General features: G+C 31.4%; 1 protein-coding gene across 4 annotated transcripts in view; it reads left to right on the top strand.

Moving 5' to 3' along the window:
* The window catches only part of LOC143252903 (uncharacterized), a 92,727-nt gene that overhangs the window by 54,725 nt on the left and 12,673 nt on the right, over positions 1-25,329 (top strand). For all 4 annotated transcript variants that reach the window (XM_076505730.1, XM_076505732.1, XM_076505729.1 and 1 more), the window contains 6 exons: positions 4,426-4,614; positions 6,176-6,803; positions 13,439-13,577; positions 15,633-15,744; positions 16,188-16,351; positions 21,061-21,233. In XM_076505730.1, coding sequence (XP_076361845.1) covers positions 4,426-4,614; positions 6,176-6,803; positions 13,439-13,577; positions 15,633-15,744; positions 16,188-16,351; positions 21,061-21,233 — 1,405 coding nt within the window. The remainder of the gene's footprint in view (positions 1-4,425; positions 4,615-6,175; positions 6,804-13,438; positions 13,578-15,632; positions 15,745-16,187; positions 16,352-21,060; positions 21,234-25,329) is intronic.

Raw genomic sequence — 25,329 nt, 5'->3', positions numbered from 1 at the left:
ACGTTGGAAATACACCATTCACAGGTCTAGATAAATGTTATATTTCAAAGAGCTTGTACATTTTCTTAAGATGTTTTCTGTGTTGAATGTTTACCAGTTTAGGGTGTCAAAAGCCACACTTTGTTACTTGCAACTGTATGGAAGTGCTATAATTCTGTTGCTAATCCATACATAGGTCATAAATCACATGCTTAAAATCATGTTTTATTGGCCATTGATCTTTTCAGGAATTCAAAAGTGATAAGTTACTAATGTAGTGTCAAACAAAACTTACTCATTTCTGAATCTGATCTTGTTATTTTGGGGATCTTACAATAGGCCTCTCTTGCTGCCTTCATTCTAGGTAAATTGTTACCATTTGTTTTTTATTGATACGCTTACCATAATTTTCAATCCTCAAATGGGGACAGTTTTCAATTTTTATTATAGGTACCTGCATTGGTATAATAAAGAAGTGCTTTCATAACCAAACTCCCCTTAAGCTTTAATGCGGCCACAGAAAAAAGGAATACTGATAGTTTATATCTCTAACATTTATTTAAATTCAGCAAGGCAAGGAACATCAAAATTTCATTAATTTTTCACTGAACACTTTTTGTGAGCATTCATATTTTTTACTTGAATGAATGTATTTCAAAAAATCTTTATTAGTTTATTTTTTCAAAGAACTCACTGCAACTCAAATGAATATTGAGTTTACACTGCAACATTCCGTTTCACTGTTGATTCATTCATTAGACCTCTTTCTTGAGACCAAATGCTATTTATCACTGAAAATACTCTTTCAACAGGGGCAGAAGTGCCTGGTAAACAAAAAGTACTCCATAACTTGCCTGAGACTAGGTACAGAAATACTTTGATCTGTGAAATGGTTGAAAAGTTCAACCCGTTTTTCTTCACAACCTGTTTCTTTTGCTTTCCACTTGTCACATTTTGATGACCAGAAGGATTTAGCAAGAACAACTTTATCAAACAGATCATCAACATTGATTGCAGCATTTCCAAGCTTTTCATTAATTTGTTTCCATGTCAGGGCACATGAAAACACTTGTTTATCCAAACAAAGTATTCCTCACCACCAAAACTGTTTTCCCACAGCTCAACATAAAACAGGCAGCAATCATAAAAGCTGGTAAATTTCGCCCTAATCAAGTTTACCTGGTATCCACTGAGTTTTTTGCACCAAGGGGAATAAAATTATTATTTTGTGTTTCTTTCAGGTTGGTTTTCAACTTATTAAGTTCTGCAGTAATATCACTTGCAGTTGCTTTTGTTTTTTCTATGGCTAAAATCACTGCTGAACAAGCCTAGTTGTCCGTGAACAAACCATAGATACATTTCTTCACATTTACTCTCAAAAAATCTTTATCAGCACTGGGCACTGTTCTTGTGAACAAAAATATGACTTCAGTTCTTCATAAATCTGGAGAATTCTCTCAACATTTAGTAACAAAGACAGAAATCACGTATTTCCATATTGGAGAACCTTCTTGTACTCAATTTCTACAAACTCACAGAATTGTTTTAGATGTGTAGCACGCACAATGTAAATATAGAAACACTTGTAAATTTTGACCACCAAGCTTTCCACTTTATTAGGAAGGACATAAACTGCAGTTTGGAGACACTTGTGTACAATATGAGCACCACAACCAACACCCACAATATTTCTGCCAAGTTCCTTTTTCACCTGACTATATACATTGTTTTTTCCCTTTCTTTTTACACCTCCAAAATTTGTATTGCAGTTGTCACCACAATAAGCAACAATTTTATTTTAATAAATCATGTTTTTTTAAAGTGGATGCCAAGCAATTCATCAAAATTTCTGATGTCACTCCGGGAACTGACTGAAAGTCTAAAAGTTTTACTTTTGCCCCTTCCTCTGGCAAAAATATTGCACCATGACAGGTATAATTTTGGTGTCTTTTTGGTTTGAAGCATCTGCTGTAAGTAAAATGAATTGGACCTCCATTAAGTCTCTCTCCAATTCCTCTGCTGCTAAAGGAACAGTTGCATTCAAAATAGTATTTTCATTCTTTCTTCTGGCAGAACTGAACCTTGGTTCAAATAACTTTGCTGTCAGTTTGGAAAAGCAATCAGCTGTTTTAAAGCTAATGTTATGGACAGCACTGTGATAAGCAAAGGTTGCTTCTTTCGACGCTATTAACAAGTCACTCTCTTCAGGCACAGTTTTTTGAAGAACACATTAACTCTTGAACTTTGAGCAGCTACTGAAAGGCTAGCTGCATGTTTAGTACGTTTTAAATGGTCTTTTATGTCTGAGCAGCCACCATGTGAAACAGACAGCTCAGATGAACACTACCAAGATTTGAGTCTGTCCTTCTTGCCACAACGTTTTGTCAAGAATAGATATTCTTTTTGCAGTTCACTGTTGAAAGTAATTACTCTCTGACACCTGTATGTAAGACAATAGCCATCAGTCACCTTATATGCAGCTGAAAGGGCGAGTACTTTTGGTATGACAGGGATTCGAACCTGCGACCCTTGGATTATGGGTTGCATGCCTTAACCACCTACACATGTTGGGCCTACCCACCAATTAATAAAATGAAAACTTCAAAATTATTTTTTGTCAACACCAGGTCAGAACTCTATTTTGACATTTTTCATTTATCCTTTTTGGAGTTTATGCCTTTTCATCAAAAACCGGGACATTCCAAGACAATTCAGTGTCAACCGAGACAAAATAGTAAATTGGATGGGACACCAGGACAAAACCCTCAATCGGGACGTCTGGTAAGCGTATTTATTGGTCCAATAGTTATGTTGGCCATGGGGTTGAGTTTCTTTTCAGATAGCTTGATGTTTTATTCATGGTTATGCACATGTGACTGTGTAGTGGTTGCTTTAATTTATTCCTTCTGCTGGTTTATGAGTCACTTGTGTATGTTCTGCAGGTATGGTGATTTGTGACATTGGTTCTTTTCCTGAAAATGCAAGAAGTAACAGTTGTTGTTCTTTGATAATCTGGGATAGTGTGCATTTCTTTGCCTTATTATTCATCTTGATCCCTCCATTTTATTTCCATCTCATTTTAGTGTGAAGATTTAAATTTAAATAGTCTGATGTAAAATGTATGGTTCTTAAAATGTATTGGTTTTCTTGTATAAATGTGTTATTTTTAATTTATACTTATTTGTTACTTCACACCTCATATATTAGTGTACTTAGTGAATATGTAGATACTTGTTTATCTGTCAACTAACACCAGTGGAAGTGTTGGCATTTCCATTCAGATTTACTATATTTATCACAGTCCACTGTAATATATATTTTATTGTTTAAGGGGTTAAGGAATTTTAACAAATCTTGTAAAAAGCTGTTGAACTTGGCTCTATAAATAGGATGAAGTGGAGGAACTTACATTTTAAACATCTCTGACTGCAAAAGAAAAAATGTTAATATTATATCTGCTATTCATTTATGTTACTAAACTATTTGTAAAATACAACCAATTAATGTAGTTTGTTTTTTGCTAAAAAATGATGATAAAACTTTCATATGAATATTGATAGATCTTAGGGCTAATTTGTGGTATTTTATTTTTTTTGGATAGATTAGGTGAATTAAGTTTAGCATTTCTGAAACACCTCCAGAATTTGATTGCATCTTCTAAAATATTACTTTTCTCAACTCACTTTATATGTTTACTACACTGTAGTTTCTACTGTAAATAAATTTTCCATAATTACTTTGTGTAGTTGTCATTAATCCAATTATGTAATGTTGATAATTATGGAAAATAGTATGAACCAGAGCTACTTTTTATTTTGTGATTTTATTTTCAACAAACTATTATATTGTATGATATCATTTGGAACTGTTATAAACATTTCTTAGGTAAGTAGTTTGTTTTGTTTTATTTTCAATACAAGACACTGAGTAACAACAAAATGTTACTCCTTTTCCTTATAATTAACCATATTATTTGTAGTGTGGATTACATGTTGCCACAAAAGCAAGATATTCAAATATATTTAATGGTTATTCTAGTATATTTTCAAATGAGTAGGTTGAATTTTGCAAGTGACAAGTACTTGTTCAATGTTTTTATTTTTAGCTAAGTGTACAATAATGCCAGATATTTTTGTTCATAAGGCACAGTAAATTGATGCATGTTAGGAATGTGAAGGTATGCAGACTTGTATGTGAACATTAGAAATGAAGCGCTGGTAGTAAAAGCAAAAAGTACGATATGAATAGTTTGATTCAGTTTGTATGAATATGGTTTGTTTTTTAAAGCTTGTGACTGTTGGGTGTGGTTTTAGATGATATATCTTTTTGCCACAAAGTTTTCTCTATTTGGAGGCCATTTCTGTTTCATAAAGACATGAATGGGAACTTTATTATAGTTATATTATGTAATAGATTGTTATTTAACAATTTATATTGTAATTTTAGGGGTGCGGAAGAGAAGCACAATTTTGGACATTCAGATCGTCGTGAGAGAGGAAAAAATTTTCAAAGAAGTAATAGTTCTTATTCAAGGGAATTGGAGCAAAGACAGAAAACTGCTCGTAGTTTTAGTGGAGATGGTGCACGAGATATTGATGAACGACATGATGTTTCAGCTTACCACCAGAAAGACATGTTAGTATAGTAAAAATGAATTTTAGTTAATATTAACAGTAAAATGTGTTATAATTCATTATTTTGTCTACAGAAAATTTATGTTGAAGGTGTCTTAAAGTTGCTAATTCAACAGTGTCTAATGGCATGACACTTGAGGTTACAAGACTTTTGAGTTTCAGTGTGCATTATAATACTGTATGCCATTGAAGATATATGTGAATAATGTTTCAAAATGCAGCGAGATAAAACAACAATGAAGGAAAACAATGTACAATTTATGTAGTATGATAATAGTGTGTATTTACACTTGTGTATTTTAGTAGCATGAAAATAAATAAGAAAATTGATTCTTAATTATGAATTGAGTACATTTTTCTCATATATTATGACTACTTTCCATGTTTTAATTGAGTAGGAGAGATTCCCTTTGAACCATTACTTATTGTTTGAAGAAGTAATGAGAATATTCGATGAGTTTTTTCTAAACAGTTTAGCACATTATTTATCTTATTGTGCTTGTTCATTATATTTCTCAATTAACCTTTTTGTACTTTCAGTTGAGTGCATGTGCATATCAAATTTAAAATTTTAAGTAACAATAACCATTATAATTTTGTTTCAGCAATTTTTATTACTTGGAAATATTTTAAAATTAGTAATATGTCATTTAAAACATTTATTTGATGTTACTTGCAAAGAAAAATGAAAAGTAATTCTCATTTATTTAGCTTCACAGCTTTTGTTTATAAGGTTTGTATAATTGTTTTGCCCATCCCATAAGTTTTGTTTCTGACATGATTTTCCCTCTCTTTCTCATAAATGTTTTTCATCCTTTTATGAACTCACTGTAGACAAAGTTCAAGTACCATTGGTTAAAAGAGATTATACGCTATTTAAATCAGTATTGTGTGAATAAAGTGGTTTGAGAAATAATTTATGGTTTAGTGAGATAATTGCAGTGAAGAACATTGAAATGTAGTGGGAAATTCTGAAGACTGAAAACAAACTGTGTATGTGTGTGGATTATACAGTGGTTATTAACCATGTATGATATAAGTAGAAGTAGTTTTAAAATGTGAGTCACAACATTTCTTTTAATTTATTTTAGAATAATTTAAATATGTATGAGTTCAATGAAATCATAGTTTTACTAATTTGAAGTTACTAATTTATTATGTACATATATTTGATAAATATTTTGTTTAGATTTATGTACAAGATTGCATGCAATTTCCAAAAACGTTTTAAACTGTGGTATACAATCTGTAAGCAACACTTCAAAATGGTTTTAACACACAAACATTTGTGTGAAGTGAAATAAAACTGGATTTAGAAAACAGAATTTCTGTTTCATTTCAACTAAGGATACTTGAGGTTTAACATGTATATTGTCATTTGTGAATATAAGACTTGTTTATCTGAAAATATTTTGTAGAAAACTCTGTATTGTACCATTGATTCATTATTCTTTGTTTGTACCAGTGGGTAAAAATTGTAAGTTTGTCTCTGTGCTTTAATAAGTATTTCATTTTACAAGATGTCAACATTAAGTCTCTTTTTTTTTTTTTTTTTTTTTCAGGTACTCTTCAGGGACAACTAACCAACGCAAAGGGTTTGATGCAAATCAAGGATATGGAAGAATTGACTCAACAGTTGGACTTTACTGTAGAGAAAGTAGTGGCACAAATAACAGAGGCTACCATTCAACTGAGCAGAGGTCTTCCAACACTACATTGAGTGAGAGATTTCGTTCCATAAATAATGAAACAAGTAGAAACTTGGAACCAAGAATGGTTTACACACAAGAAGATTTAGAGAAGATTACTGTTGGAATACACAGAAATGTCAGAGAACCTTCCCCAACTGTTCGCTGTATTGTAAATCCAGAGGAAGTCAGGTTTGCACGTCGACCTGAAGAAGGAACTCGACCTATTTTTGACCGTGAAGAAATTAAATTGGCAGCAGTGGATTTGCGAGATGATGCTTATTTTGAGAGAAGAGTTGTAGCTGTTGTGAAATCTGAAGAAAAGCATGCTTCTTCACCTAAGAAGGAGAGACTTCCTTCTAAAGGAAACATTTATGAAAAGTCCAAACCAAATTACCAGACCTATCGATATGGTAATAGTGGAAATAATGTGCCGATGCACAATGAAAGATGGCAAGATCATACTGTGAGGAGGGGAGATTCTTCATTTAATATGGATCGGGTATGTCTTTGGCAATAAGATTTAAATTAACAAATTAAAATTTTTGTGACTTAGGTTACTTGCTATAATAATGTTAGATCTACCAAGACTTTTACTTTTTTCTGTTATTAAGCTATATTATAAGCATAATAATGTGAAAAACAGAAACATTTATGGTTGAATTTCTTATTATTCAAAATTTACTTGAAAATGTACCAAAAAATATTTTTTTCTGTTTCTTTTGTACTTATCAGTATTTGTATGGTATTTGTTATTACTTGGTATTTTTGGTATATTTTCCAGTAGAATAATTTATGGGTCATGATCTTAATTCTGTCAGTCAGAAAGTTGTAAATGCTCTGTTGTTTTAGGTTTCTAATATTTATTCATTAATTTTCCTTTTGTTCAAAAAGAGCAAGTAATTTGTTTTTGTTTTTTACTCCTTTTTGTTTATTTTGACTTAAAGTTTTTATATTCAAACAGAAAATCTACAAGACATTAAATTTTGTACTATTTTTTTATTCACCAATCTTTCCTGCCAAAAAAAAAATGATAAAGAGGAAAATAAAGAGATACATTTCTCAAAATAATGCAGAAACAAAAAAAATAACTTGAAACTAAAATACGGTAGCATGACTACTAGTAAGTAGATAAATCCAATGGCAGCTCTTCAGCCAAATCATTCTCAACAGAAGATGTGGTAGAAGTTAACACCTGAGGTTCCCGAAGCACATTTCTTCAACAGGGAATGGTACCCACGTCTTTCTGAGTGACCCAGTATCTGAATGCAGAGTCGAAATTAAAATGATCTAAAGGTTTGGACTCCGTGGATAAGTTCAGTAATATTTCTGTCTTGGCTGCAGACAGATTGCTCCTGACATCTGTTTTGATGCTGTTGTACCTGCTAATTCCCTGCTCACAGCCAACAGATGTAACTGGAATTATTAATCCAATTGCTGCAAGCTGAGACAGATTTGGAGAAGTTTGATGGGTCTGGTGAATGTATTTCTTGTAGAAGCTCTTCATGTTTCTGTTTTTGTGAGCATCCTGTTCCATTATGTTCCTTAGTAGCAGCCATTCAGTCAGTGCCTCATCCTCATTGACAAAAGGAGAGAAGTGCTGGATGAGTTTCTTCAGATCATCCTCATCACATACTGCTCTGCTGTGACATGGGCTAAATATTGAGAAAAATGACATGATGAATGCTACGTGTAGTCTTGTGACCACCTCTTCAACAAATGACTCAGCAGCTGATCTGTACTTTTCATGTTGTTTATCAATATCTTTGATGTCATGGCTTCTGTAAGAGGTGTAACCACTGGCATCAGGAGCTTGTGGGAGTTTCTTCAGTGCAGTCTGTGTGTAAGGACCAGGGATGTGTACCAGCAACTGAATTGACAGAATTGACCCATCAATAATTGCTTTAGCCTGATCATAAGATAAATCAGTTCTCTTGACAAAAGTCCAAGAATGCTAACACCATCAGCCAAAAAATGTGTCATCATGACAAAGCTGTAACATGACATTTTCTGGACTAGACCATGTAGCAAGGCTCGGTCTGAAGTACCATGTTCCATTGCTAAGACCTGCAGGGAGCTTATCACAGATACAATACAGTTGACTAGTGCTTGGATGGAATCATTAAAAGAAAGCCATTGTGTGAAGAATACTTGCTTGATTTTGTTGCTTTTCTCTTCATGCAATGCTTTGCTCTCTTCCAGAACCCGACACAACTTGGGAGAATGTTTCAGGCTTTTTGCAAACTGGTTCAAAACTAAAATGTACTTCACAAGGTATGGTACCTGGTTTGCTGCCTTTTCAGCTGCCAACTGTAATCTGTGTGCCAAACAATGACTTGTTATTATTCAGGGGCATTCCTCCTTAAATTTTGTAGCAACACTGTTTTTATTCTCATTATGATATTTGCACCATCAGTTGCAAGTCTGACCAAGTCAACATAAAACAATCCTCGATCTGCCATGACTGAGTGCATTGTGTTGTAGATAGAATTAGCCTCAGTATTGATCAGCTCATGCGCAGCAAGGAATCAACTTGTAACCTCACCTAATGGTGAAAGATACCCAATATAAATTATCAGTATAGAGGTGTTTCATCTGCTTCAAGAGCAAAAAATGGGAAAGGCGATGCCCGAAAGCTGCCTGCATTTCATACTGAACTACATGATTTAGGGTACTGCACATATCATCCAGAGACTGGCTATGTGTGTATGTGAAGCTTTCTGTTCCACTTTGTGATTGAGTCTGTAGTTTGTGATGTTGAGAAAACCCACTTGTAGAGAAATATATATGTAAAAATGGCTCATTTGAGTTGAGAAAATTTTTTAAGTAGAGGAGTGAACAACGTTTCGACCTTCTTCGGTCATCATCAGGTTCACAGATACGAAAAAACTTTTCTCAACCCAAACGAGCCGTTTTTACATATATATATGAGTCTGTAGTTTCTTTAGAGAGGTTACTTTCTGTTACAAAATATATAAGAACTTGTGTTTTGAAATAAGACCACCAGTTAAAGTAATAAACAAAGATATTTGAAAGAATTGGCTAGCTACTTAATTTTTGGTAGGTATTTTCAAAATGTTTCACTTTTAGAAAATCGTCAAATTGCCTTTTGTTTCAAGAAAATACTGTAGAAAACAGAAAGTATCTTATTAACACTAGAATGAAGAATATTCTTACATTGAATACTTGTAGTGAAAGAGGGAATGAAACTTCATAGTTGGGATGGCTTCCTTTGCTTGTACAAGTAATGTGGCCATCTGTGCCTGAATGCCACCTTTACACCCCACATACACATTCACAGCAGCAGTTGACACATCCTTCTTCAAAACTTGTGATGCTACTGCATTGCGATGATCTTCTAACCGTTCATGCTTCACCAAGTCGTCTTTTTTAGGCTTAGTAGCAGTTTTTCCAGTGGAAGCATAAATGTTTGTCTTCTTCTTGTCCCTGCATAATTTGTAATGAAATGTATTTTGTTGGGAAACATGTTCCAGCCAAGAAAACTGTGAAAACCAAGTTTCTTTAAAAACTCTGTGAAAATCATGGGTATATATTTTTTTCACACTGACAGTCTGATCACTGCTGCAAGCTTCAGTTTCTTCAGAGCTGTCTTTTCTTTTGGAAGTGGATTTCCCACCATCAGTTGATGTTCTTGCTTCGACCTTCTTTTGAAAAACACTTGATATATCTAACTGTTTAGACGTCTTTTTATCTGATCTAGGAGTTGTCATGATTTCAATTCAAATGTCAAACGTGTCAAACGAAACTTGAGATTTCCACTTTGATGCAGACTATATGTTGGTTTGACAAAAGTCAGGTTTTCTCTGATTACTGTTTGTGCACCAAGGGCAGAATTAAACATGTAGCATAAGAAATGAAAATAAAAGAAATCATTAGCACAGCTGAGTAATAATTTTTTTAAAATTTAATTTGTTAGTTGTCATATCCCTGAAATCATAAAAATACATATATAAAGAAAATATAGATTACAGTCAGTGGTACTTTTTAAAGACGTTTCTTGTTTCTTCAACTCGCTGGGGGGCTCATCTGGTCATTTGTCATCATTGATGGTGTGGATGTTGAAAAAACCATGTAAGCTGTTCAAGACCGAAAGTTGAGCAAAATAAATAAAGGAAAACCATCCAAGACCAAAAAATTATCTTTCGCCACTGTGGTGAAACCAACACTAGATTTTTTAGCCATAGACTGTTTCTTTTCGCCAATGACGATGTAGCTAATGGCTAGTGAAAGCCTAGCCTTTAATATTTTAATATGACATATAACTGCTTTTTTTACTTGTTTAACATTGTGTATCAAAACAAATTAAGTAGACACTTGAAAACAGATATGTCCATCTGTTATAGTTGAGTCATCATAACTGTTTAGTTTCATTTTTGTTGCACCAAACTTTTGTAGCTTTGTAATTGTTTCCTGCCTTGAAAGCCATAATTTTAAAGTAATTGGCAAATAGTAGTAAAATTAATATCCTAGTCATAGTTGTTTGCTTTTTTCTTGTTCTATACTAGTATCAAATATCTATGGAAGAATTTCATTATTTCTTATGTTTTAGTGAAATGCTAAATTAATTTTCAAAATTGTGAAAAAAAAGTAATACAATATAAGTTGGCTGTTGTAAGCTTTCTCTTTAAGATGCTCAATCTCAGATGCTAATATGCTCTATTCAGTCATTATATATGTACTATAAGATGTTAGACTTTTTCATGCTATTTACAGGGTGATATTCTTTGTTTCTTTCTTGACTTAGAACAGTGGTTCTCAAATGTTTCAGGCTCACATACCACTTTTTGTTTGATTTTTATTTAAATTACAAACCCAGGTCCAATTATAGAATAAAACCTAGTATCAAAAATTTGTATTTTTAACACTTGCTCATTAATGCAAAGAATGTGGTTGTTTTTTCTGACACAATCAAATATGTGTTATGGTTTTTGCCAGTTTTAAGGGAAGAAAATCCTGATGAGTCTATGCATGTAGAGCTCGAGTCTGCAAGTGAGGAGAGGAGTATGGAAAGCTCAGATGAGGCTTATTACAAATTTTATAATTTTTTAGGTTAATTCTGTTTTGTACCACCAATGTTAGTTCCATGCACTATCGGTGGTACATTAAGCCTGAAGGAAAATATTTGTTTTGAGCGATTAAAGGGTACTACAGTTGCTGTATACAATGAAGAGCAAATGTGCTGAATCACTTGCTCAGAATTGGTACACTAGAATTATCCTATTATCCTGAGTGACATTATCATTGACAGTTTTTAGTATTAACTCATTTGCATCTTCTCTTTTCATACTTTTTCATGAGAAACTATCAGTAAACTATTTTGAGTTTTTTTTAAATGATGTGGACATTTCTGCTACAGACTTAAACAGGAACAAAAAGAGAGATTGTACACCCTAACTCCACCACGTTTTTGAGATCACATGCATTTATAAGGCATAATCTCAAATTTAGCCTTTGAAAACTCAGGAAATCCTTTCAGATCCAGAATGATTGTTAGGATCGTTGTTGTAGTGTGATGAGTAGTTTCGACCTTAATATGCAAAGGAAATTTGGCACAAATTTAATCACACTACATAGAGTTATTAACCCAAAACCATGAAAATGCCCCATATTCTCTTTATCAAAAATGCGTCAAAGTGATCCATATTTGTTGATGGCTGTCCCATACTGACATCCCATTTTGTATAAATTATGTACATTTATCTTAGATTTTGAGATAGGTGCATTCAAACACAGACAGAGACATCAGTACACAAACACATAAACACACATGGACCTAGTTACAACACTCTTGACTACCCTCTGGGGTAAAGGGTAATTATATTTGTGATTTATCCATATCACTTGTTTTTTTCTTTGATGTTTGATATCTTTAGTATGTGAAATTTTTTCTTTCTCTTTTTATACCTTCATCAGTAATTGATAAATACCTTTAAATAGTTTTTTATATTTGGATTTTCCAAGTAGTTGAATCAGAGTAAATGCAATCAAAACTTTGACAAAATATTTTTGTCTTTTAGGTTGTACATTTTTTATCTATATTTTGTGTATGCATAAACTAGTTAGTGATTTGGTTGTGAGTTCTTTAGAGGCTTTATTTCTTTCAATGGAAACTGAATAAAATTAGTAGTATTTTTCATACTACTGTTTATGAAATAATGTATATGAAATGTATAAGGCTAAGATGAAGTAAGGTGTTTTGCAGCAGTTAGTAATTTTATTGCACTTTTAAAGAAGCTTGTCTCCCCACAACACTGTCTTTAAATTTTTACTTTATGGATGTGCTAGTGAATGCATGGCATTTTTGTGCTACTAGAAGTTGTACAATACTTTTGCAGTCAAATTATTTTAAGCTTCTTACATCTGTATTACAGACTGAATAGAGTATTGCATTTCGTGTTTGATTTGTTTTTCATTTGTTTTAAAAATGTGTTCCACATATTTTTGGTAAAATATTGAACAATAGTTTTGGTGTAAAATCAGTTTTAGAAATATTGTTACTCATTCAGCAATATTAGTTGTGTAGAGTACCCAACCTTTCAAAACATATTAACAGAGCTTTTTCAAGGTCACATGGTAAAATACTCCTAAGGACTACAATTTTCAGTCATTAAATGTATTTGTCTACTAAACAGATTTTTAGCATTTTTCTGTTATTTCATGGAATATTGTTCACTTATGCATAGTCTTATAAGAATGTTGAGTTTTTACTCTTTTTACTAAATTTTCAAGTAGGAATTAAATTAACTGGCTAGCAGCCAAGAAATCCAGAAAGATAAAGTGGAAAATTCATAATAAATGTCTAATTTTTTTTAAAACCCAATATTCTGTGTAATTTTTTTAACATAACCCCAGAAGAAATTTTTAAGAAGGAGGTTATATTTATATGATTGATCCATTCATCACTTAATATTTTTGCTACATCAGTCACCTTGTCAAATGTAAGAAATCACAGTTAAGCAAATTTAAATACGTTATTGTTTTACTACAGTGAATTTTGTAAATATTTTTTTAAATCTTAGATTATTTACATTCTCACTAAATTAAGATAGCGTAATGTTAAGGATTGAAGCTTGCTTGTGTGTCAAAAACATCACAATGTAGCAAAATTTTAACCAGGATATGTTGAGGGAGCGAGAAGGTACTCACCTGTATGATAGAGAACGGAGTGGAGACTTTTATAGCAGCAGTGACTTGCGTCATCCTACATCCATGGATTCTTTTGGTGGTAATCAAGATTCTGAAAGAAGATTTTTTAGTAAGGATAGATTTATAATGTATTTGTTGAGTGTGATTCTGTAGATATTGAAAAAGTAACAAAATGATGGGGAATATATGTACAGTAAATAATTATAACTACTTTGTAAAGGCAGAAAAATTAATAAATGAAAAAATCCAGTATATTTTGAAAGAATTGTATCAAACTAGATAAAAAATTTTAAGTAACTGAAGTCACTGAATAAAACAGAAATACTTGATATTCTTAGTTTCCTTGCATGCTCCCTATTTGGACAAAATGTGACTTTCTTTAAATGCAAGGAAATCTATAGATTTAGTATTGAGTTAAAGCACAATAAAATAAATTGGTGAATGGAGATTACAATTACTAATATTAAATTGCATCTTCATTACTCCAAATTTTTTATTCATCTACATATGAGGAAAATTAAAATACATTGTGTTTACTTTTGACAAAAACAGAATTTGTAATTTGAAATGACCGTTTTTGATATGTATGTGCATGGTATTCAGAAATCTATTTTTTAATGATGATGTAAGTTGAACTATTAAAAAACATTTGTCAGTTTTTTAGTTGCATTATCTGCCTTGGATACGACTGTATAACCAAGAATCGTATCAATACATTATATTTAGAGAAAAATACCACTTATTTCCTCTTTTAAATAATACTTAGTATTGTAAGTTTGTGTTTTGCAATTAATGTTCTTTAACTTTCTTTATCCTGGTTAAACACTCAAGTTGCTTAGATTGTTATATTTTTTATTTTGTTATTTAATTTTAACTTTTTTGCTCAAAATGAACTAAATGTTTACACAAAACTAATCTTGTAATATTTTATGTCCTGTTATAAACTTCTTTTCTGCTGTACCTCTCAGATGTAAAAAAAAGGAGTGAGAAGTTATATTTTCACCAGTTTGCCAAAATGTACCATTACATATCTTGTAATCCTGTTTTTACTTTTCTGAATTTTTAGCTAGTTTTGCTGTGAACACTAAAGTAGCTTTCATAGTATGAACAAAATTAAGACATTAACCTTCAGATTCTTGGTCAGATGCATACATCTTTTCATATTTTCAGTTGTAAATATTACTTAAAAGCTAAAATTCTATACTGGTAATGGTATGAAGAGTAATGTAATCCATACACATGAAATATTAATACAGACATATTTTTTGTAATATTATTTAAACTATAGTGAAAACTATTTTAACAGTTTTAACAATGCTCAGATATGTGCTTCAAGTTTCTTTCTTTGTTGTTGTTTTTGTTTTTTTGAGAGGGATCAATTTTTAGACCATAAACACTGTTGAATCTTAAGGTTATTTTGTAATGGTGTGTTGGTTACTTGGTCATTAAGGCTGTCAACATGTTGAGTCTCCACACTGTTACTGAGGGTATGCACATCTGAAATAATTAAGTGCATATTAATCAGTTGTAGCCATGCCGTTTAGAAGGAACAATGGTTATAATGTAATAATCACAGCAATTTAATCCTCACATGAAAAACGTTTTTTTTTTTTTCACTTCATACCAATGTGGACTAGGAAATTTGTTCATCAACCTTAATTCTTTCAATGTTATAATTATAAGTCCTTTCCAGGAATTATTATCTAAAATATTGTAAGAGTATATAAGAGTAAAGTGCAAAATTTTTCAATTTAAAAAAACAAAATAAAATACAATCTGATTAATCTTTATTGTGAAACATGTTCACTGCACATGATTGTTTCAATTTAACATAGAAACTAGTTTTATTATATCTTCATTCTTGATATCTTGACAGAGTGAAGGTATGTGATTGTTTTGCTTTCATTATTGTCTTCAGTTGAAGTTAGTTTGGACTAACTTTACTTTTGTAAGGATTAAATGTGTGATTAAATATTTTTATTTAGAGGACAAGTTGCTATGATCATGGGGAGTTTAGTTTTGTCAACTCTTTTTTAGATTGCATTAGTGGGTTTTTTTTCTTTAGCTTTACATAGAGATTTGGAATGATGTCAAGTTATCCAAAGTTTTAAAATTATTTCTGTGATGTTTATGAAAAGCAACTGTTGCTGTAATAATATTCCAGGTGAACGAGAATTACATAGAGGACGAGACATTGTTAGTCCCAGGCCAGAGGAGTTTGGTAGAAATCATAACCAGGGACCGCCACCTTTCTATCAAGTCCCAACTGACTTGAGGTAAGCAAATTCAGTTTCTTTATTGAAGCGCTTAGGATTCAAGTTGTAATATTTATCAAAATTTTTTTTCAGTTACACCTATTTTATTTTTTTATTGTACATGTGTTTTGTAAAAAAAATATTGTTATGGTATAATTAAAAATTAGTTTGTATTTCAGTCCAAGGGTTGTCTCTGATATTTAAAGGATGTTTGTTATTACTTTTAGTATGGTGCAGTGCAACTTACTTTATTCTTATTTGTACTTGCATATTATTATATGTGAGATTAACATGTTTGCAAAGAACAAAGCATCAGTTAGGCAAACAAAGTAAGAAGATTTCTTATGATAAATTCATCTATATGTCATGCAATGTATTATTATTTATTTTAATGTTCCAAGTCTGTCTTATTTGACTACTATAGTTCCATAGTTTGCTTGTTGACATAATGGAAAATATTATAGGTCCAATATTTCTGGAAGGCGTAAAGATAACAGTGCCACTGATGCCAGGCAGCGAATTTTAGAACGTCGTGGAGAACATTTTGGTAAACGAGAATCTCGTAGCAAGCAGCGGTCTTATGAATTCGAACGTAAAAATTTAGACATCAGTAGTGGTAGATTCAGAGGTAAGTTTCTGACAAATAAAAGTATAGTGGTTCCGTGTTTAATAAGCTTAATTGGTTCCTATTAAAAGCTTGTTAAGTGAAAAATTTGTTCAACGAATATACAATTTCCATTTTAATTGTCTTCTTTTCAGACCCCAAAATCTTAGAATGTGTAACTAAAAATAAGAAAAAGGCAGATATTATATTCTAATTTTATAAATACAGTGTGCGGGTACTATTAAGGCAAAAGTATAAACATAAAGACTACTTTTCATTTTAATATAATAAAAAATAAACTTACTTTAAAGTGTGAAGAATTTTGTTTTTAGATTTAGAAAGATATTGATGGATGAAAAGAAATTAATGTTTCTCAGAAGAGGAATCACCTTCCATTATAACATCTGGAAGTTTTGATGTCAGAAGCACTAGTAACAGATGACATTCCTTGTATTTTGGGTGATGAAGAGTCTTCATACTGCCTTTTATTGAAAGAAACTGTCTAAAGTTTGCTGAGTGGCTCTCTTTCTTCTACTTATAAGATGTTTCTTGAAGTAAGACGCCACACTCTTCTCCTTCTCACAACACATATGTTCAGTTTTTTCAGTGTTAGGATGTCTTGCAGCCAGTTGCATGAACTTCTCCCAGTGGTAGATAATGTCTTTTATGTCTGATGTAATCATCTTTCTCTTTTTTTCTTCCTCTTCGTTATGTTATTCAATCATCTCCCATAACTGCTGCAGATTCTGAGGAGAATGTTCATTTTTTGGGACTGCAACAGTTTTTCAACATCCTTCACAGCTTCTTCAAGTACGATCAAATGACCTATTGAAACAATCTCCTTATCCACATTTTGTCTTGCCTCCTCATCTTGAAAACTCTCAACATTATGGACTGTCTCTGACCACAATGGCCTTCATTATGAAATTATACAACAAGTTGAAACGTTTGACTATGCTGCAGCAATCAATCTTATAGCTTCTCAGATGTACTTTGTCTTCCAAAATGATGCAAGACTCACATCAGAATTTGTTAAAGTTGCTTGGTGACATCTCCTAAACATTTTTCTATATACAGTTTCTTGAAGCTGCAGATCACATTTTGGTCCATGCAAGATTGGAGTTGTGTTGGGAGGCAAAAACATCACTTTAACAAAATAAAAATGTGGCCTTCAAAAACTAGGAAGTTCAGAGTCATGGTGAGGAACATTATCCAAGACAATCTTTCAGAGGAAGTTTAGTTGTTATTAGGTACTTTACCACAGAAGAGCAAAAGATTTTTGGTGTCCACTTGCTAAACAGCTCCGTAGTCACTCATGCCCTGCCATTTAACTTCCAGTAAACCCCAAGTTGTCTTGTGGATACTTTCTGTTGCTTGAACACGTTGGGATTCTATGAATCCCATAAGCATTGGCTTTAGTTTTGAAGTCTCCAGAGGCATTACCACCATATCCTGGTAAAGTAGCCTTATCTTTAGTAATATAGGTTCTTTGAAGCATTTTCTTCCAAAAAAGCCTTATTTCATCAATATTAAAAAATTACTGTGGAAAATAATTTTTCTTATCCATCAGCTTATGAAATTCAATTTTGAATTTATCAGCTGCTTTCTTGTCAGCACTTGCAGCTTCACCATGCCTTACTATACTTACAGTTTCAGCTTTTATTTTAAATTTATCAAACCAACCCTTACTTACCTTAAATTCATTAATTTCAGTGTCTGAACTACTAGGCAAGTTTTTCTTCAAATATTCTTCAGTCTGTTGGGCCATTTCACAAATAATTTCAGAACTTGTGAAATCACCTTTCATTTGCTTCTCTCTGATCTAAATTAACAAACGTTTTTTCACTTCAATTATCAGTGACCTACTTTTGAACACCTTAGTTTATTTATCACTCACCTTTACTGCCTTCAGTTTTTCTTTGTGAACAAGTATGGTTGAAACATTCAAAGAAGGAAGCCTATATTCAGCACAAAGAGCTAACACTTTCTTCATGCTTTTTAATAATTTCCTGCTTTTGCTGGATTGTAATGTCATTTTGAGTTCTCTTCGTTTGAGGTTTTGTTAAGCTTAGCGTTTGACACTTTATTATGGTAAATCACAAAAAAGTTCACTTCTCAAGGCAGTGAAGAAAAGCCAAAAAACTGTATCTGTGAGACTGACTGACTCCTGTGCACGCAACAGTTATTTTACATTATCAGTATTTAGTACTGCAGGTAACCACATGTTAGAGTAAATCCATTTTTATGGTAAGGCATATGCATACCCCTTATTGTTGGTATGGTGACTTAACAAGTATCGTATCATTTTAAGACTATCATCAGTTAGCCAATCAGTACAATTTAAAGCCAATTTTATGATACTTTTCTCTTTATTGGTAACACACAGAAATACAGTATACTTGAGAGTCACAGAAAAGGGGTTTTAAGGTGAAATCTTCTCAGGCTGCTGTGATTGGCTAAGAGGAAAGTATGGAAATTTTAACAATATCAGCAAATTGAAGTGAAAATGGGATTTTGTATGGTGCTCATTTAAAGAAATTTTTATCGTTAAATGAGCTGAAAAATCTTGCAGAGGATAAAGTGTCAAATGAAATCTCATTATGGGAAGCTCTTGTTAAATAAGGGACCACTGTACAAGGTTATGGGTAACCAGGAATAGACTACATGAAACTTGTCTTTTCTGACATAGCTTCATGTTTCCACTTTTATTTACTAGCCTGTCTGTTAGAAATCCAGTAGTTATGTATTTATTATCTAATGAAAGCAAAATAGAATATAACATAATAGTGAAAACCTCAACAAACTAGAGTAATTTTATTGATAAAACATAAAAATAACAGGTTTCCAGAACGTGTAAAAAAAAGCAAACATTGGTGAAGTTATGTACTTGTCAGTTACAGTTACACGGTTATATATAATATCCAATCTATATAATAGTGAATTAAAATGTCAGTGTGGATACAGCACAAGACATTAGTTGCAGACTTTATGTATGCATATAGACCTTTCATCCTTGTGTTATTACTAGTTAACAGGACATTATCTATAAGAATGTCGACAAACAAATATTTCTTTCTGGGTTATAGACTTAGTACTAAATAAAAGTTGCAACTTATTACATTTCTAAATGATTAGTGTGATTTTGTATACCCTCCCCACATTTACACAAAAATGTTCATTTGACTTATATTTATGATTTGTGCTACCCTTGCACATGTTTATTAGTGATAGTGATAGAATCACTGCTTTATGACATAATTCATACTTTATCAGTATTGATTCTTTGGATGAATAAATATATCTGATTGAACAAGTTAACTGAGATGCTAAATTTGGTCTGTGAACTCATTTTGTACAGCCTGTGACATGAAATTATAGTGCCAAAAGTTGAAAGTTTCATTTTTTTAATTTGGTAGAAATATATTTGTCTGTTATTAAATTTAATAAGAGTTTCTGCATCACAGTTTAATGGAAATTGTCCACATTATGTATATGCATTATTCATTTGTACTTGTAAATTTATTTGAAGAGCATAACCCTTTTGTACTTACTGTGCTTTATAAGTGTTGTGAAACTGGAATCTTGTATATATAACTTCAGCCTCTAGTAAATTATCAAGAATGTTTTTGGGTTGGAATAACATTTGTTTCAGGGCTCTGAATGGTTTGAAATAAGCAACAAAGTTTTTTTAATTCTTTCTGAGATAGCTCTAACACAAGGAATAATCAGTTAAAATCTTAAATTTGTCATTTGTAGTGAAATTAATGTGTATATCATTTATCTAGCTATTAATAAATCTGTGAGGATATTCATTTATTCACAAACCTGTGAATATTTTTTCTCATTTTTTTAAACTAGAAAGTAAACTAGCCCTACTTATTAACTTCTGCTACCACACATTGGTGCATTTTAAGATGAGGTTAATTTAAGTTTAAATACCTATGTTTAGGTTTGGTTTATTACAATAATTCACTCGTTTTCATTCACTGTATAAGTAGTCAACATATTAAGGAATAGGAACGTACAATATTTTTGTTATCAAGAACAAAGAACATATCTACAAAGTGCTACCAACTGTAGTTAAATGTATTGAAAATAAGTTGAAAACTTCATTTTCAGTATTTTCCACTTTTGCATTAACTGCTGTCTAAAAATTTAGTTATTACATATTGCAAATTTTGAATCTCTGTATTATGCTTGCTTGTTCTTTCATCAAATTATGAATTGATAAATTCACTATCTATTTAGAATTTTAGATATTATCATTCTTTTCTGGTTTTGTAATTATTAAACTTTGAAATCCACCTGGACTCAACAGATAAATGTCTTGCATTTTTGCAAATTTTAATGTTAAGTACATTTTAATACAGAATTTGTCAAATATCTAATATAAATTGAATTTTAGTGGAAATCAACTTCCCATTGTAATTAATACAGAACAAATTACCAGTGTAATTTATAAGGAAATTTTTTCCCTTGTGAATTTGTTCTTGATAATGTCCTAGTATATGAAAATGTCCAATTTGTTTTTTTTATAGTTTCATGTTATTGAAATTTATATATGACATACTTTTGTGTTCAGGGAGAAGCTTCAGCTGTTAGTCTCAGTTTGGACACATTAATATTTTAACAGAAGGTTTAGAAAATGAACAAAATAACAACATTTTGAAAATTTTATTTTGAGAGATTAGGTGAAAGTATATTCATGTATACATATATCTTTTATATATTAGAAGAAAAAGGGGCCCTTGTTGGTAACCGTGGTTCAGTGCACAGTGGATACCACAACAGGGAACGATCTCCAAAAGACAAATTACCTAATTTCTCACAGCGACCTGACCGCTTCAAAGTACAGCCATGGATGGAAAAGCCTGATTCTACACCTAAAGAACCAAGTTACTTTGAGGTATGCTTTTAATTTTGAAATCATAGTATTTTACAGAAGGAAGATTGAGTACATTGTATTAAAAGACAGGTTTAATATGTCATTAACTTCATAAAGACTGTGCTGGTGTTTTCCAATAACCCCCCATTTCTGTGAAGCTATGTATGATCATGTTTAGCATTATGAATTTAATACTTACATCTTAACAAATTTTGGTAAGCCTTTAGTAAACATGACAAGTCTGTTGTACACAAAAAAGAGATTTCTTTTTTTAAATAAAGTCCAACTCAGACTCTGGCTAATATGTGTAAAAACTCATTATTTAATTTTTACAGTACAGATTGGTGTATGAAAGACATTTTAACACTAGAAATAAATGACCTTAAGTGATCATTTACAAGAGGAATGTTGATTTCCTCCATTTTATTTTACAGATCAATAGTGACAGTAGTATACAATCTGCCTTACTTCACAAATCAGTCAGAAAAATTATTTTCCTTAACTTCCATCATCCCAAAGCTTCCAAGAAAGGTGCAATTATTGGAGAATTAAAAAAATCAATCTTAACTGTTGTGAAGAAAGCACTTAAATGTTCTGAACTGAAATCACTCCTTTTGAGCAACAAATATCAGTTTTTTTAACTAGAACAAATTTTCAAGAACTGTAATGCTTAAAAATCAGCATTCTACCTACAATATGAGGAATCACAGATAAATAAGGGGGAAAAAGAACACTTTACCTGAACTGTCCATTAATGTTCTAGAATGACCAGATACCAACTTTCAAAATATCAGTATACTACCCTACAATGTAAATAAAGCCAACTATCATACAAAAACGTTTACAATATGAAGATGGCTGTCTTTCCTCCATTGTTATTCATCAGTTTACATGTGACATCTGCCATCATACATATATTGGGGAAATAGGAAGGATATCTAAACATAAGGATAAGAAAATATGTTGACTCTTTTTTTAAAAAAACAGCGTGAATGAAACCAAGTTTCAGATCACTTTTTAACTCATCACGGACAAGTAACATCTGATATGAAACTACAATTCTTTGTACAAATCTTACCAAACCCACCAAATACATTGGTAGAAAATTTAAAGCAGCTCTTCTTAGCAACCTACAATCACAGAAGAATAGGAACAATGGGTGGTGCCTCTAATTATATATTTACTGAACTTTTTGATCTTATATTTTATTTCACTCTGTAAATGATAAATTTTGTTTACTACAAGTTGCTGTTAACTATTCCATCAATAAGATTTACTATTTTATGTCAAATGTACACTAAAAATACATGCTGTAGTTTCAATTACAATTTGTTATTCAAACCATTTGAAACTTTGTACTGTCAGTTATGGTTTGATGGTTTGTATTTTAATTGAAATTTCCTGAAGAAGCTGTAAAAGAAAATACTGAGTTTTCAATTAACCCATTTGTGATGGGTCATGGGTCAAAGGCCATGTCATTGCATATATTGACTTGCATTCAAAATTTTATTGAACTACTATTTTATGCATTTATGTCAGTAAGCATGGAATTAAATTGTAGACTATAATTCAAACTATAACATTATATATGAGTTAATTTCTTAAGTTAAAAGTATATATTAAAAGAACTCTCCTAAGTATAGATTTTAATGAATTATGTAGTTTGTTGAATGCACACTTGGTTAGAATTAAATGTTTATGAAGTCAAAGTAATAAGTGTAGTTTTGTAAAAATTAGGATTTCATATTACTAATATTATCAAGCTAGAATATAAAATAAGAAACTCATATATTTGTATTTTACTGAGATATGGCTTATGTACTGAACTATACACTGTGGCCCTGTTCAACTCTTTCCATTTTTGAAATGGTCCCTTATGTACACTGACTTCAATATATAACATGTAAATTACCAATCTGTTGCTTAGAATGTCCCCAGAGTGCTTTTCTAAGCCAATTTTAATCAGTGAAAAGGCATCCACTTTCTTTTGATCTGATTTCTCAAGGAGGTAAACTTGCTCGAAGTTTAGTATGTTTTAAAATCTAAATACATCTTAGTTACCAAGTTTAATAAATTATGGTGGAATTCTGTGGTGTCAGTGTAGTTATTTATGGTATTTTGTTTATTCAACTATATATATAAAATCTAAAAAATGTTTGATATCCTCCATGTACGAAATACTAAAATGCTTAGCAACCTATGTTCAGCATGGACATAGTTCAAGGGTTGTAGCTAGAAGAAATAATTGTTTGCTTTAATTTGTTATTTATTGTTCTTTGTATTCTTAATAATTTAAATGTTACTTTGTAATACTAATAACTAAAACACAACCAAGACTGGATCAGTTTTATATTGGATACAGTAACATGAGTTCGTGTGCACCATGTCAGTACAAGTTATGTACTATTAGATAAGCATGACTAGAAGGTCAATAAAATGAAAAATAATAAATATATGTACTTGTATAACATTATAAGACTTAAGCTACTTAGATTAAACATTTGTTATTTTGTGTTATAATACGTAGTCATTATAATATGAAAATAAATATAATTTATATTTATTCTTTTATGATTGTCACAAGGTTGGTCAGTTGACAGACCTCACATAGGGTATAGAGAAGAAAATGAAACATAAAGTCTTACTGAAAGCAAACATTTTAAATCCATTTAGGAGGTTTTAAAGATTTCACAAATAATATTTGTGACAAAGAGTAGTTTTTTTAAATTGTAACATGAAATCACTTCTCACTTGGACTAGTAACCAAACAGCTCAATATTTTTACAAACAAACCTTTAGTAAAAGTATTTCATTAAAAAAATCTTAATTTTTGTGTACAAAAAAAACTTGTAATCCTTACCAAAAGTCTGCCAAGTTTTGTGAAGTTACACATACTTTATCAAAAGTTATAGAATAAATACCTAATGTGTTGCAAAAGGGTTAATGAAAAATAACAAATTTTGATGTTTTAAGGTTGTTTTTCTCCAGTATTAGTATGATTGCATGATAAGAATAGATACTTTTCATTCTACAGTTTTCACATTTAATTTGCTTAATATCTATAACCTCTTAAATGAGTATTAAAATTTTTTGTAAGGTAAACATTCAAGTCTTATCTATTACTTTTTATACCTAACACTAATTGTAGCTGAATCATCAGTCTAGAGTGAAATTAAATTTTGATGATAATGAAATAAAATGAACACATCTCTTTTTTTCAGTAAATACTTGGTTTCCAGAACTGGATGTCATGTAATTCATAATTTCAACTGTTTATCTTATCTTTACACATGTTGTTTATTTTTAATCATGTTGCCTGGGTTTTCTACTGCATAGTTTATTAATATCTGGAACACACACATTATAGTGAGAAGATTACAATAGTACACAATGTACCTTATTTCACAAACCAGTTAGAAAAAGTCCTTTTCTTAACTTCAACTCCCATCATCCCAAAGCTTCCAAGAAAGGTGCAGTTATTGGGGAATTAAAAAAAATCAATCTTAATTGTTGAGAGGAAAGCACTACATGCTCTGAACTGAAATCACTCCTTTTGACTAATGAATAGCCACCTTTTTACACTGAACAAATTTTCAAGGACTGTAATGCCAAACAGTAATCTATGTGATGCAATTACTCGTTGCACACTCAAAGTTGCATACTTATTACTTAGCAAGCTTAGTCTTGTTAAAAATGTTTCTTTCCCAAAAAAAGAAAATCTTCTACCTTTAAAACATGTATTTTAAAGCATACAAAGTACATAATTCACATAAGTAGAATGTCCAAAAACAACTGTAACTTTCTTCCCTACATGACTGTGAAAACTGAGAATTTGAGATAAATAATAAAGTTGTTTAATCAGTTTTAGATGTTTAATTGAGAAACTAAATCATCAAAATGTGCAGAAGAGTTGTGTCATTACCATCAGGTTAAAGTCTACGTTGCCATGCCCTGACTATGATGAATCTTAATAATTTCCCTTGTAAAAAGCTCCATTTTAAGGCTATTTTGTCTAAATCACACCTCTCCTTGCTAGCTTTCTAGAGTCTAGGACCCATTTTAACAGTACATACACACAGAGACCTGTAGATGTTTTCTCTGGTGAATTTGCTAGTAT

The sequence above is a fragment of the Tachypleus tridentatus genome, chromosome 6, assembly GCF_004210375.1.
Source record: "Tachypleus tridentatus isolate NWPU-2018 chromosome 6, ASM421037v1, whole genome shotgun sequence".
Classification (NCBI taxonomy): Eukaryota; Metazoa; Arthropoda; class Merostomata; order Xiphosura; family Limulidae; genus Tachypleus; species Tachypleus tridentatus.
The sequence above is the reverse complement of the archived record's forward strand: the minus strand, read 5'-3'. Positions and strand labels throughout refer to the sequence as shown.